This window comes from Prionailurus bengalensis, chromosome A2 (assembly GCF_016509475.1).
Source record: "Prionailurus bengalensis isolate Pbe53 chromosome A2, Fcat_Pben_1.1_paternal_pri, whole genome shotgun sequence".
NCBI classification, from domain to species: domain Eukaryota; kingdom Metazoa; phylum Chordata; class Mammalia; order Carnivora; family Felidae; genus Prionailurus; species Prionailurus bengalensis.
Genome location: NC_057348.1, coordinates 80,530,152 through 80,545,827, shown reverse-complemented (window position 1 = coordinate 80,545,827; position 15,676 = coordinate 80,530,152). Strand labels below are relative to the sequence as shown.

At 39.3% G+C, this 15,676-nt stretch overlaps 1 protein-coding gene across 1 annotated transcript in view; it reads right to left on the bottom strand.

The window, feature by feature from the left end:
- DNAJC2 (DnaJ heat shock protein family (Hsp40) member C2) overlaps positions 1–15,676 on the bottom strand; it is a 36,440-nt gene extending 20,764 nt beyond the window's left edge. The window contains 3 exon segments of the mRNA XM_043588664.1: positions 8,614–8,689; positions 12,971–13,161; positions 15,375–15,676. Coding sequence (XP_043444599.1) covers positions 8,614–8,689; positions 12,971–13,161; positions 15,375–15,438 — 331 coding nt within the window. The 5' untranslated portion in view covers positions 15,439–15,676.

Below are 15,676 nucleotides of genomic sequence, written 5' to 3'. Positions count from 1 at the left end.
TTTCAAATTAACATTACATATTTGCATTTTCTGTTACAAACTTCAAAAAAAACAATTTTTTTTTTTTAACTTTTTAACGTTTATTTATTTTTTGAGAGACAGAGCATGAGCAGGGGAGGGGCAGAGAGAGAAAGGGAGTCACAGAATCCGAAGCAGGCTCCAGGCTCCGAGCTGTCAGCACAGAACCCGATGCGGAGCTCAAACCCGTGAACTGTGAGATCATGACCTGAGCTGAAGTTGGATACCTAACTGACTGAGCCACTTAGGTGCCCCAATTTTTGTTTTTTAAAGTGGGCTCCATGCCCAACATGGGGCTTGACCTCACGACCCTGAGATCAAGAGTCAGATGTTCTACCAACTTAGCCAGCCAGGTGCCCCTTCAAAAAATTTTTAATGATTGCTCAGTAAAGTATTTCAAATAGATTTATCATAATTTATTTCTCTATTGCTGGATATTTAAATTGCTTCCAATGTTTCACTATTATAAGTAATGCCAATTTTAATCATTTTGTAGAGATGTATTTGTACATATTCAGGATTCTTTCTTCTGAGGATGTACTTACAGAGATGACATTAGTGAGTGAAAATGTAGGAACAAGTTCCTTTCTAAATGTTAGGCTACTTCATACTCTTATGTGAACATGTATTTCACCACAGCCTCGCCAGCAATGGGTATTAATTATTTACACCTATAATTATTACTGGGCTCAACAATATTTTTGGTTCTATCTTTCATCCTTCATCTATAGAGGAAGGAGAGGTTGTTCTGGTTTCTCTTCTTTGATTCACTTTACTAGGTTATGGCTAGCTGTTAACATCTGTTGAACACTTAATATATACTAGCACTATTCATCAGTTAATCTTTCTAATAACCCAATGAAGAAAGTGCTATTATTTTCTCCATTTTATGGAAGAGGAAATTGAGGCAAAGAGAGGTTAAGTAACCATGACTCTTTCAACCCATCCAAAAGTCCCCAGCAAATCAGGCTTCTGTCCAATGCTTGATGCAAATGCTTTCTCCAACTGCTGTTATTACACTTGTTTTTTTACTTTTTATTTTTTTAATGTTTCTTTATTTCTGAGACAGCAAGCGAGTGAGCATGAGCAGGGGCGGAGCAGAGAGAGGGAGACACAGAATCCAAAGCAGGCTCCAGGGTCCGAGCTATCAGCACAGAGCCCGACGCGGGGCTCGAACTCACAAACCGTGAGATCAAGTACCTGAGCCGAAGTCGGACGCTTAACCAACTAAGCCACCCAGGTGCCCCTACGCTTATGTTTTAAAAAGTCTTTTTGGCAGGGGGAAAGTTTCCTCTCTGTACATCCCCCATGAGCATCACAAGCTACCTATTACTTAGTGTTACATCAGATAAAGGTTTAAAAAAATATAGATTTGAAACAAAAGAGTGTTTTAAAACAAGTTTTCATTTCCCTTAAACTCATAACTTCTGTTTATAATGGAAAGTGCTCAGTTATTAATAGAGAAGAATGCTTTAAGAGTGATCAATAAAATTCTTTAAAAATAATTTTGTCTGAAGTGTTTTCTACATTTTAAATTTTACAATGAAAACCTGAGACCCCCCCCCCAAATTCCCTCCTGTTCTATTCCTGTTCAGCAAAGCTCAATTTTCTTAATGTAATACCTCAGCTTTAAATTCAAAAGTGATTGCCTACTATATTTGCTTCTAAAATGCTTTTCTATAAATACTGTTGTCATTGTGTCTGTGATATACATTTTTTATATTCCATTTATATTTATTTTTTAATATAACTTGTTTCTGTGATATATATAATACATATAAATCACACCTATGTATACATGTGTATGTTTATGACACACACACACACAATTTATGTATATGTACAACTTCTACTTCTTGAGATGGGAGACTTTCACTGCCAACTAACCTAATGAGAACCTATGGGGGGGGGGTGGAATCCTCAAAATAGAAGTTTTACATAAATAAAAAGAACATGTGTACATGTTACATATATGTATACTTACATATAATTTATATATGTACAATATACAGATCAGTCATTTTCATTTATATTTACTGATCATTTCTTTTATAATTTTTTTCTGAGTACTTACAAACTTAGAAGGCACTTCATTCTCAACAATTTTAATGTATTTTCTAGTTTCATTAATATTTTCTACAGTTAGAACATTTTTTTTTTTCCAACGTTTATTTATTTTTGGGACAGAGAGAGACAGAGCATGAACGGGGGAGGGGCAGAGAGACAGGGAGACACAGAATCGGAAACAGGCTCCAGGCTCTGAGCCATCAGCCCAGAGCCTGACACGGGGCTCGAACTCACGGACCGCGAGATCGTGACCTGGCTGAAGTCGGACACTTAACCGACTGCGCCACCCAGGCGCCCCTACAGTTAGAACATTTTTAAATTCTTTTTTTAATTATAATTTTAACATATTCAAGTTACTATCTAAACCATTCATGTTTTTGAAGTCCTAATTACACTGAATAATCCTTCCCTTCTCCAGTGATGTATGATATCTCCTTTATCATGGTAAATTTTACCAGGGTTTGTTTCTGGTTACCTATTCTTGCCTTGGGATCATCTTTAAAATGACTATACCCTTCTGTATATTTGATGGTAACATCCAAAAAATTATATTATTTCTGCATCTTTCTCCTACATCTAGCCACCTGACGCAACCCCCTTTTGGTTTTCTAGGTAGATCCTGTATTATCTATAAATATTTCTTTTCTTCTTTCTAATAGCCCTCTTATTTAATCTTAACTCACTAAACCATACTCCTAATAGCATAAAAAAATAATAGGCAGGTTAGCTTCTCCCAGGGATTTTACTGGTAATATCACCAAAACCACATGGTTAAATTTGTTAGCTGTGGGTGTGAAATATTTACCAAAATAGAAAATTAGCTGTATTTCTTTGCGAAGTTCTATTTATCAAAAAGGAATGGTTATTGTGTTTTATACATTTTCCCTAGAGGAAATCACATATTATCTAAACCATAAATAGATGTAACTATATTAATGTATTTCCTAAGTTGGATTCCTAAGGGAAATCCTACCTCTACATGGGTATTATTCTTTTAATGTGCTGTTGAGTTCAATTAGCTATTATTTTAACTGGCATTTTTTGGTTTTATATTACATTCATGGATGAGATCTGTCTGTAGTTTTATTAAGTCTCTCCTTGTCAGGTATTAACATTTTATTTATTATTTTTAAGGCAATTTTTTAGAGTAGTTTTAGCTTTACAGTACAGTGAGAGAATGGCAGAGACTTCTTACATGCCCTGTCTCTCTACATGCATAGCCTCCCCCTCCTCTGCTACCACCATCAGGCATCAGAGGTGACGAACTGTTACAACTGATGAACCTACAATGATACATCATAATCACCCAAAGTTCGTAGTTTACATTGCTGTTCACTTCTGGTGGTGTACATTCTATGGGTTTGGACAAACGTATCATAACATGTATCCATCACTGCAATATTTTATAGAATTTCCACTGCCCTAAAAATCCTGTGCTTGCCCTATTCATCCATCCCTACTCTCCCAACCCCAGGCAACCACGATTTTTTTTACTGTCTACATAATTATCTTTTTATGCCAGGTTTTCATACCAGGATTACGTTAACTTCACAAACTAACTGTTCCAAAACAGTTTTTTTTTAAATTTTTTTTTTTTAACATTTATTTATTTTTGAGACAGAGAGAGACAGAGCATGAATGGGGGAGGGTCAGAGAGAGAGGGAGACACAGAATCAGAAGCAGGCTCCAGGTTCTGAGCTGTCAGCACAGAGCCCGACGCGGGGCTCGAACTCACGGACCGTGAGATCACAACCTGAGCCGAAGTCGGACGCTTAACCGACTGAGCCACCCAGGCGCCCCCCAAAACAGTTTTTAATTCATCATGACAGTTTTTAATTCCTTAAACATTTGGAATAATTCATCTGAAAAATTACCTGGGTCTAAAAACGTGTTTTTATTTTTTCAGTAATCTCTACAACATAATATGGGGCCTCAAACTCACGGCCCTGAGATCGAGTTGTATGCTCTTCTAACTGAGCCAACCAGATACTCCTAAAAACATTTTTTAGGAGTCTCCCTTCCTTCCTCTCTCTTTCTTTCTTTTTTTTTTTTTTTAGAGAGAGAAAGAGCAAGCAGGGGATAAGGGCAGAAGGAGAGAGAGAATCTTAAGCAGGCTCCACACTCAGCATGGAGCCTGACGCAGGGTTTGATCCCACGACCCTGCGATCATCACCTAAGCCGAAATCAAGAAAGAGTTGGAGGCTCAACTGACTGAGCCACCCTAGTGTCCAGGAGGTATTTCTTTCATACTTTTTAAAATTTTTTTCCTCAATTTCAGAAAAGTTCACTTTATCAAAATTTTTGAATCTATTTAATAGTGGTCTCAATTAAAAATATCTTCTGTAATGGTTTTATTTTTCTTTTTTCTTCTTATAAATCCATTTTTTCCTCCATGTTCCTTAGTGCTAGTCTTTTAAACCCTTGAATTGAATGTCTATTTTATTTTTCCCTCTTTAGGCCCCAAAGAGTATATCTGATTTCCCAAGTGACTGACCTTTTTTGTTTTGTTAAATCACATCTTTTATGGAATTAAAATAAAATTTACATAGGACAAAATGCTCAGATTTTAAGTATTCAATGAGTTTTGACAATTGTATCTACCCTGTAACTACCACCAAAGAAAATACAGACCATTTCTACCACCCAGAATTCCCTTTACCCTTTTCCAGCCAACTCTCATGCCCTGCTACCTAATTTCCTTCACCATAGACTACTTTTGCATGTTCTTGAACTTCATGTAAGTGGAATCACAGAGTAGATCTTTGTATCTGACTTCTGCTCAACCAATGTTTTGAGATTCATCACCATTCTTGCATGTCTTAGTAATCTGTTCTTTTTTTAACTACTGAGTACTAATTTACTGTATGAATATACAGCAGTTTGCTTATCCATTTTCCTGCTTGGGGAACATTTGAGTGGCTTCCAGTTTTTGGATATTGTGAGTAAGGTTGCTATAAACACTTTAATACAAATCTTTCTTTGGGCATAATAAACTTAGTGATTTCTACATATACAGCAGGGCTTCAAAAACTGACAAATACATTTTTGTTTTTTTGAACTCCAAGATTTTTTTTATAGTTAAGTATATTATCAATTTCTCCACTAATACTCCAGAAGAGGCATTTTGTCTTCTAGCCGGTTTAAGCAGAAAAGGAATTTATTAAAAGTTATTAGACAGCTCACAAAATCTGTTAAGAGTCAGACTCGGGCTTGGAAGTTATGTAGCTAGGAATTATGATCAAATCATAATGGACAGTTCAGAGGTGTGATGATCCACAACTGTGGGGCACTAGGGAAACAGCACAGGCTACTTCCACAGCCAGGGTGTAGGGTGAAAGCCACAAGTTTTGCAGTGTTCTTCCACGTTTGCTGGCAAAATGGATTCTGTGCAGCACAGCCTAACTCATACTTGAATTTCAAAGGAAATGTGCTGAGCAGTGAAACCTAAGTCACATGCCTGCAAACACTCTCAACCCCAAGATGTATCTTTTTATAAAAAGGGTAAGTTTCCTTCTTTATTTGCAATTACGGTTTCTGTTACATTTATTCTGACTTTAGAAATCAGGCATCTCTTTATTCTTCCCCTCTGAATCTTGGGAACATTCCTCAAGATTGTCCTTTGCTTTACTGTTTGTCTAATTGTATGTCAATCTTTCTAATTCTGAATTCTGCTTTCATGTTTTCAGTTTCCAGGCAATTCTGCTTATCTTCCCCTAGTCTCTTTCTTCAATGCCTACACCGCCCCCCCCGCCCCGCACACACACACAAAAGCAGTGTCTTCATATCTTACTGACAACATGTAGTAGATACTTGTTTCCTTTTGAATCTTATGATACAGTCTAAGAGAGGTGATATCTCAATTTTCTGTTGGACAGTCTCCTCTTATGTTACACTAGTTTTTTTCTTCATGGAGCTTTCTGCCTAATCCATGTGCAGTATGGAGTCCCAAGATTGTCCTATACTGTCTTGTGGAGGGAGCAAAAGATGTTACTCAATTTTAAAACTAGGAGGCCAAATGACATGGTCTAAAATACAAACAAGGGTAATTTGGAAGCAGCAGTTGTTTACTGAAATTTCAAAGATACACCCCCACTTCTCCCACTGAAGAAGACAGTTTCTGGGATGTTTTGAGGGTACACTGCAAAAAGGGTTTTCATTATACACTCATACTGCCTTATTATAAATGTCTCCGAATAGGATTTTTAATCTTTAAGAAGCATAATATAGAACAGCTTCAGTTTAAAATGTCAGAAATATTTTGAACCGGAAGTATTAGAGTTGGAAAATTCAAATCACCAAAGACCATTTCCATGCAAAGAATATCAAACCTATAGGCCAGTATGGCAATTTTACTTCAAAACAAAATTATGCAAGCAATTGAAACACAACTTTTAGTATTCAAATACTTCCTCTTAACCCATCGTTCAACTTTTGAAGTGATTTATTCTTTTCAGATAATGCACAGAAGGAAAAAAAGACTCACTTTATTGACCCTTAACTGACTTAATTTTCATTTTAGCAATTCAAAATACATTAAACAAAAATAAAACTTTTATGTGTATGTAATAGGATGTAAGAACTCTAAGGATCTCAAATGCATTAAAACTTACATTTTTATGGGGTTTGTCTGTCCTAATAATTAAATATTTGTAACCACTAACTCTGCATTTTTACCTTTGGACTAGATTTCAGAAAGCAGTAAAGCAGTCGCTGTCTATTTTATAATGACAGAGGTAAGAGAATGAGTTTCCTTTTGAATAAATACTGAGAATATTCAACACAGTGGCAGAGAGTGAATTATAATTATACTTAATGTTAACAATCTGTTCACCGGGGTTGCAAAATTTCAGGCTACAGAGTATTCAAAAATTCATTTCTATTATGCCAATAAAAAGAATGGGCTTAGAAACAAAGGAATGTTTCTTTTACAGTTTATTGTACATTAAAAAACTTTTTTTTAATGTTTATTTATTTTTGGGATAGAGTGTGAGCAGGGGAGGGAGAGAGAGAGAGGGAAACACAGAATCCAAAGCAAGCTACAGGCTCTGAGCTTTCAGCACAGAGCCCAATGTGGGGCTCGAAATCATGAACCATGAGATCATGACATGAGCCAAAGTCGGACGCTTAATCAACTGAGCCACCCACACAGCCCATAGTTAGTTGTACATTTTTTATCTTTACAGAAAAAACACAAATCCTTCACCTTACAATATCAATTATTTTTACAGTTCTAAATCACTTCTAATTCTTTCACATATTTATATGTATCAAGACTCATTTGGTATTTGTATGCTGTTCTTTCATATAGCAAGACTTTGCAAATATTTTTCCATGGCAAATGAACTTCCCTGGCATTTATGTATACTGCAATGACTATTCATATGCATTAACATATGCTTAGTCTAAAACCATGCCAGTTCTTTAAGAAACCAAATAACAAATCTGAAATAATCTCATAAATTCCTTCACCTTGTTAAAAATGTTTCTTGTGATTTTCCTAACCATAACAATTAATGGGGAAAATTTTAAGTTTATCAACTATACCTAGTCTCAACTAGTATTTTTCAAATTGAGATGGGTCTCATTCAGCGACCTTCCTCCAAGTGTAATACTTTCTCCTCTTGACTGGCCTTGACTCCCTAACTCCTTTCCCATATGGCCACATCTTACCTCCTCTGACCTTAATATCCATTCCCTAGAGTGGAGGGCAGAACATTCTCCTAAGATAGAACACAGAAAACTAATCATCTTCACCTCTTTCATCAAACTTTACTAACCAAGAGAACCGAATGGTGTGTAGGGCACTATGGGATGGTGTTTTTAAATTTTTTTTTTTAACGTTATCATTGAGAGACAGAGAGACAGAGCGTGAGCAGGGGAGGGGCAGGGAGAGGGGGAGACACAGAATCTGAATCAGGCTCCAGGCTCTGAGTGGTCAGCACAGAGCACAACACGGGGCTCGAACCCACAAACCATGAGATCATGACCTGCGCCGAAGTCGGTCGCCTAACCAACTGAGCCACCCAGGCGCCCCGGGATGGTGTTTTATAAGGCACATGAAGACTAGGCTCCTACAATTCCCTGAAATTTTTCATCTTGTCAATGAAAAAAAACAGTGAAACATCAGATAATTTTTTGGACAGAAAAGACCGGTGGGATCAACAAAAATGTAACCCAAAACCACAAAATAATATCAGAAAACCTAACTAACAAGGCAGCTTCCACTAAATACAGCTGGCTGTATTACTGAAAGGAAGTGAAATACTAATTTTTAAAAGGTTGCTTTTAGAAGAATGTTCTTTATCTTGGTCACAAACACACCCACCCACCCTCTGTCCATGCATGAGATTGATTGCTTTTTGGTTCTGAAGGTAAAGGAGACTATGGGTTATACATTGTTATGACCATATGACAAATGCTGTTGAATCTAGATTTATGGCTACAGAATATGATCATGCAGATCTTTTCAAAAGGATTAACATTTCCTATACCAGATACTGGATTATTTCAAAAGAACTAGGTACTTACGAGCTGCTTTGATCTGTCTCTGTGTAGCTTTGTATCTTACATGGCCAAGTCCAAGTACTGCATAATGATCTTGGTTCTGATAAAGACACAAAAGGAAGTCAAGCGTGAAATGGAGCTGATATCCCTTGTGCTGGCACCCATTTTAGTGCTTCCCAAAGTGAGAATCCCATAATAGGAGACATTCTATATATAATGGATTCTGTGGTATGTAAGTCTGGGAAATGTGGATTGTGATACAGCCTTCTTGATGATTTGTATGCATATAAATCAAAGGCTCTGAGAAGTCTTGCAATTAAAAAAAACCAACCAAGCAGAAACCTGCAAAACCCAGCATTTTCTTAACTTACATGACCACTGAGCCCATTTTTCTCCTAACACCTAGTAATATCCTATGGCCATCCTTAAATCAAGCGATTTCAGAACTGAGGGAAGCACTATCACAGCCCCACAGGGTTGGGCCAGGGCAATGAAAGGATAGGACCAGGAGCTGTGCAGAGCAAAGGTAGGCTGGATGGAAATTTTGAGAAACTGAGAGATGAGGCTTCTCTGGAGAGGAAGTACCTGCTGTCGTTAACATCCTTGCAAACTGACAAGTTGAAGCAGCAACTGGAGTGAAGGTTCCCTACAGAACTCAAAAGGTGAGTCTAGTACTGGAGAACTGAGAGGGTGGGGGAAAGGGAGTTGGGGGCATGAAACACAGGAGAAAAAAGTTAAATAGAGCTGACTGGTTTCCCTTCAAATTCAGGATTACAAAGTTCATGTGGATGGGCTTTTTCATTACGCCTGGCCATCATTCCAACTGGTTTACCTTTCCACTCCCTAAGGTTACTATTTCTCTAGTCTCTCCTCAACCCTCACAGATCCTTCTCCACCCTCTTATCAACAGCCCTGCCTCCCAGTTAACTATAAGATGTAAATTATCCTACTCAAATTCCTACTCAATCTTTGTACTACCCTACCTGCAACCATACATCTTTCCCCTTTTCCTCCATTCACAACTGAAGAAGTCTCTCCTTCTGAGACAATCTACTCCACCCCTCCTCTTGGTTCTGAGCACTGTCTTCTCTACGTCTCCTCATATACTAGTATCTTTCAGGCATCTCCCAAGCTTCAAGTGGATTATCTTCATCTGTATAAAAAGATGCTGTTAGTTCTCATCCTTAAAAACACATCCATGACCCCCTTTCCAGTTACCACTCTCTCCATCTCTCTGCTGTCCGTCAACATTAAACTTCTTGAAAAAGGTGTCCACACATTTTACCTCCTTTCGCATTCATTTTCAAACCACTCCAGTTTGGTTCTGTTCCACCCACTCCCACCCTCGGCACAATGAGGCTGCTCTCTTCAGTATCAATTTCCAGGTACCAAATCCAAGACCACTCATCTGCCCTCACTTGACTTCAGCTCCCAGTGGCAGCACAGCCGACTCATTCCTTAAAATATTATCTTTCTTTAGTGTTTCCGTGCATTCACTCTGTTTTCTTCCCACCTTCCAGTAACTTTTTTCAGCCACTTTTACTGGCTTCTCTATGACCTGCAAAGCTCAGTTCTGGGGTTTCTTTTGTCTCTCTCTACATTTCAGTTCAAAGTGATTCGATTCAGTGCCAGGGCTAGAATACACTTATGACTTCCCAGTTCACTGGAGCACAGACGTCTCTTCTGAGCTCCAGATGCACTGAGCACCTCCATTTCTCACTATTCCTGGCTTGTCTCTCTCTACCTTGATCACTCACTTCCAAATACATGACTGGTGCTGCAGTTCACTGCAGATACCGAGCTCTTCCTCCCCCCAGCCTGGCACATTCCCCCTTCTTCATGTGGCTGCCGTCTTCTCATCCTTCAGCCTCAGCTTAAATGTTATCACCTTATTTAAAACAGACAACCTTCTCTGCCCATCTCTGCTCCTTCTTGTTCCCTCTGAAGTATTTAAAAATTGTCATTGCTTTAAACTCTCCACTGGCTTTCCAGTGACTATTGCTCCTTACCTCCTCACACACCCTATCCACTCTGTACCACCTATTTGCCTCCTTCAGTTCCTGGCACTTCGAACTTCTTTCTGCCCCCACACAAGATCTCTGCCTGGAATGGCATTCTTGCAGATCTTTATGTGTCAGTCAGGTTTTATCTTAAATGTCAACTGCACAGGCCTTCCCCACCTACTCACTCTAAAGCAGTCATATGGACACTCTATCACATCATCCTGTTCTACTTCTTTGCCCAGCATTTGGTGGCCACATCTTTGGTTGTTTACTTATTGCCTGTCTCATTAGAATACAAGCTATGTGGGAGCAGTGATCCTGTCTTGTTCAGTTGACTTCTCAGCACCCAGAACAGGGTCTGACACATAGAAGATGCTTGATCCTGTTTGTGGAAACAACCAACTGAACAAAATGTATGAACCCTGCTACCTGTTGTCATATCATCTATTCTTTTCTATACCAAAGACTGTCTTCATTCTTTCGTTTCTCTCTTGTAGACCTCAAAGATCCCCAGTTCTATCTTCTCCTGACCCTGCTTTTCCCTCAAGTTACTATTTTCTCTTATTTTCTTTACAACTCAGCTATGAAAAAGACTATTTTGCACTGTGGTCTCCTACAACCCAACTATAATCGCTTGCCATCCCAACCTTTTTATTGGAATGGCTTTCAGTGTGGTCTCCTAAGCGTCATTTGCCAAACCCAGTAGGTTTTTATCATTATTCATGTTATGGGATGACCTCCAAAGCAGTGACACTGGTGACTGTGTTTTTCTTCTTGAGACTTCTTCCTCTCTTAGTTTCTGGAAGTCTAGTGCCTGATGTTTAATAAACCTTTGTGGAACTAACAAATGTCTTTTTGTTTTCTTTCTACTTCTTTCACCCTTCTTAGTATCCTTTGCTGCTTCTACTCCTCTGCCCACACCTTAAATATTCATGCTCCACAATGTTCAGTCCTTTTTTTTTTTTAAATCAATAATGACAATATGTGAATCAGCTAACATTCTCAGCACTTACTTTTCTAAGTGCTTTACACATACTCTTTATCTTATTTAATCCTACAAGCGAGGAGAGAGAAATTATCCACTATTATTTATCCTATGTCAAGCGATAAGTTAAGTGTTTTACACGCATCATTGCGTTAATCCTCACTAAACTCCTTTGAGGTGTTAGCAATCTCACCGTAGGAAACAGACTTCTCAAGTAACTTTGCCAAGGTCCCACCACACTAAATGGGCAGAGCCAGATTTGAATTCTGGCACTCTAATTCCATAGTGTATATATATATTTAAATATTATACTAGTTCTCTACTTAATAGCGCTTTATGATACCTATTTGTCTATATTCTTCTCTTTGACTGATGTCATTCAATTCCCCACAGCTTCAACTACCACCTAAGACTTGCCAACAACTTGCAAAAGTTGTTGGCTCTATTCTCTTTCAGAGTCACAGACCAATTTCTAACCATCTACTAGAAGACTTCACCAGTATATTAGTAGAACCTCAATTACGACATAGCCAAACTTGAACACAAACACCACATTCCCTCACAAACTTCCTTTTTCCTGCATCCCAGTGTTAGTGACTGATATCAGACACTGGCAGGTCATTCAACCTGGAATGCTCAGAGGTCTTCTGAGTACATCTCCGTCTCTTATACGGCACAGCCAAGGTCACCAAGCTCTACCAAGTCTACCTCCAAAAAAAAGCCAGTGGCCCCTCTTCCTCAAAGCTCAGCCACAAATTTAGCTCAAGTATGCATCTGCAGGCTTGGATTATTGCACTTGCCCTACAATAGCAAACCATTCACTTCCCCTCCAGCCCTGTTCTCCCTCTTCAAATAATTTTCTGTACTGCCAAGAGAATTACTTTGCTAAAATTAGCTCAGAAACTTTTGATGATTTCCTACTGCCCTGAAAATAAAATCTGAGTTCCTTCCTTAGCATGGCATAAAAAGGACGCTACAAAAGAATCTGGTCTAGACTGTTTCAGGACTAAATTCTCACCACCAAACCTTCAAGCATCCTACTCTACTCTTCACTAATCCCTGAAGAGGCAGTATACTTCTTTACTCCTTTGTGTCTTTGCAGATCTATTCCTTCTGCCCAGATCACCTTTTGTTCCCTTCTCTGTTTCACAAACTGCTACTCATTCTTTTAAGGCCAGTTCAAACATTATGTTTTCTGTGAAAACTTCCTGGATTTTTCCAGCAGAGACAGTATCCTATGGCCATCTCACTCAGAGCTTAACAACAGACAGGTGCTCAATTATGGTTCTCTTGCTGAAGCATCTTAAAACGGTTTACTGACAGAAAACTTGTGGGAAAACTGCCTATGCCTAACAAAGCATCTGACTGAACAAAAGATTCAGATATTAAGTACCTTCCAGTCTTTGGGATCAAGTGTTTTCAACATGGGAAACTCTTCTAACTGCAATTCTTCATCTTCCGATTCCTCTGATAACTCTTTCTTATCCTCCAGTTCCTGAAAAGAGGCAGAAGCATTCCTGTTTCTCCTCTTAACAAAAGCTTCAAACCATCTTCCCACAGGTTCAACTTGACAGAGTGTTGAGGCTGTGATTGAAAGCGTTAAGAGAGGCTTCAATGTATTGCATGGAATAAATCTATTTCAAGGCAATAAATAAGATCAAAACAGCGATAGCATCAGAATGTAATTTTAAAACCATCAACTAAGGAAATAATTGCAGTACAGGGATACTTGGGAGATAGTGCAGGTTTGGTTCCAGACCACCACAATAAAGCAAAAATACTGCAAAAAAGTGAATCAAATATGTTTTTTGGTTCCTCAGTGCATATAAAAGTTCTGTTTACGCTATGCTAACGTCTAAGAAACAATGGACACACCTTAATTGAAAAATACTTTATTGCCCAAAAATGGTAACCATCATCCAGGCTGTCAGCTAGTCATAATCACTGATCACAGATCACCATGACAAACAACAATGAAAAAGTCTGAAATGCTGTATTACCAAAATGTGACAGAGACCCAAAGTAAGCAAATACTGCTGGAGAAATTGTGCTGATGGATTTGCTCAACACAGGGTTACCATAAACCTTCAATTTGTAAAAAATGCAGTATCACTGAAGCACAATAAAGTAAAATGCCATAAAACAAGGTATGCCTGCAATCCAGTTAACATGAGGGTTAGCAATAATCATTTCCTAGTATTCAGAGTATTCAATCCACCTCTTTGAGTTATCTGACAAAGCATTCAGCAACGTCAACAATAAATCAATACTTTTCTGAAGGTATGAGAGGAAGGTGAGGAACAGGGATAACTGCTGCCAACTGCTTTACTGTTAGACTAATAACTGTAATAAAACAATAAATGATAAACTGTCTCCAAAATACTAACCTCATCAAAAAATTGTTCCAAAAAGAACTCAAAATATTTTAACTAAAACCTTGAATTCAGCTTTTAAAAATTTTAAGAACTCACCAGCAATGATTCTGGAAGACAATTCTCCAAGCAGCTAAAGAGGTTTAACTAACACAGCTATGCTATAGGGTAAAAGCTCTGGATCTGATATCAAAAGCTCTGGATTTAGTCTAAGTCTGACAATTAGCAACTACGTGCGATGAGTCAGAGATGTCTTCAACTGTAATATGGGAACAATATTTATCTTCTACGGCTCCTTGGAAGAATGAAAAACCGTATTTGAAACCACTTTGAAAATCACAACCTCTTGAATCAAAGTAAGGTTTTACGAAGATAAATCACTGCACATTTGTACATTAACGACTCAAAAAAGGTCATCTGAGTCAGGGGAAAAAAACCCTGAACACTTTAACTTCATAGTCCACGCAAAAGCAAAAGACTTTGCCCTGTCCAGCAATAAGTACCTCAAATGTTGTTTCCCATTGTACCTAATGGCCACAGTTTTCTAAAAATAACTTATTTTTCATGCTTTAGTTGGTTTGGGAAATTAAGATTTCCTGTACCATACACAGGAGAGGATTCAAACACTATGTTCAAGAAGTACTAGCTGTGTGGTACGGGTATGGCTTTTAAGAACATCACCTTTCAAGCCTTTCCTTTTAGTTTAAGATCACAGAGACTTCCGCAAGCAGAACACAACACGTGCCATGAGATAGGATCAAAATCCAACAACTGTCTCTATAAGTGGCTATGGTAATTAACGTGGATGGCTGAAACTAGAGACTAAGTTTACCATACCCACGACTGTCCTGGGCTATAAATTTAAGAAACTACAGAAGCAGTCAACTCTCAATGACTCTTTCAAAGTCTGTCTACACAAATCTTAGCAGCATCACCGGCAAAGGTCTTTTCATACTGAGGTTTTGAGTATGAGGAGCAGTCTCTATGCTTTGACATTTAAAAATCAAAGAAGGTACTAACACAGAGAGGGAGAAAGATGTTTAACAGAGCACCAGCAGCAAGGCTTTGTACGACGCGAGGCACGTGGGAGCTCGCTGCGGGCAATCTCTTGACCTAGGCAAGGAGATGCTTACAAGAACCTTTTTAGGCTACTAGACGGTTCGGCCCCGAACTGCTCCGCCCGATCCATGAGTCAGCAGCGGCGAAAGGAGGAAGAACTGTCGGGGCAGAAAGAAGACGCCCCCTCCCTTCTTCCAGTCTGGAGAAGGATTTCTTTTGCCTGGAGCAAAAAGTCACTCGTCATGGCCCACGCGTCCGGGTGCCAGGCACCAGGGACAAGAAGGGAGAGATTTCGGGGTCGCGCAGGTGGAGGGCGGAGGCAGGGGCGGCTAAGAGGGGACGAGCCGGGGTTGAGTGGGCACGTACCAGAGGTCAGAGCGTGGGTGATGGCGGTGCCCTGGCCGTCCGCAGCGCTCGGCAGGAGCAGCATGATGGCGCCGGGGCCGGCCCCGCAGGCGCAGCGGTTAGCGTCCTGGGCCGGGGGCGCTTAGGGTCCCCTCCGGCTCTACCTCTGGGTCCGAGCCTCGCGCCTTGGCTCTACGACGCCCAGGAACCGGCGCATGGAGACGACCAACAACTACTTCCGGGATGGATCTTTCGCGGTGCAGAGGCCAATTCCACCCGCACACACCGCGCCAACGTGTGCGGCAGCCTAGTTACTCTAATGA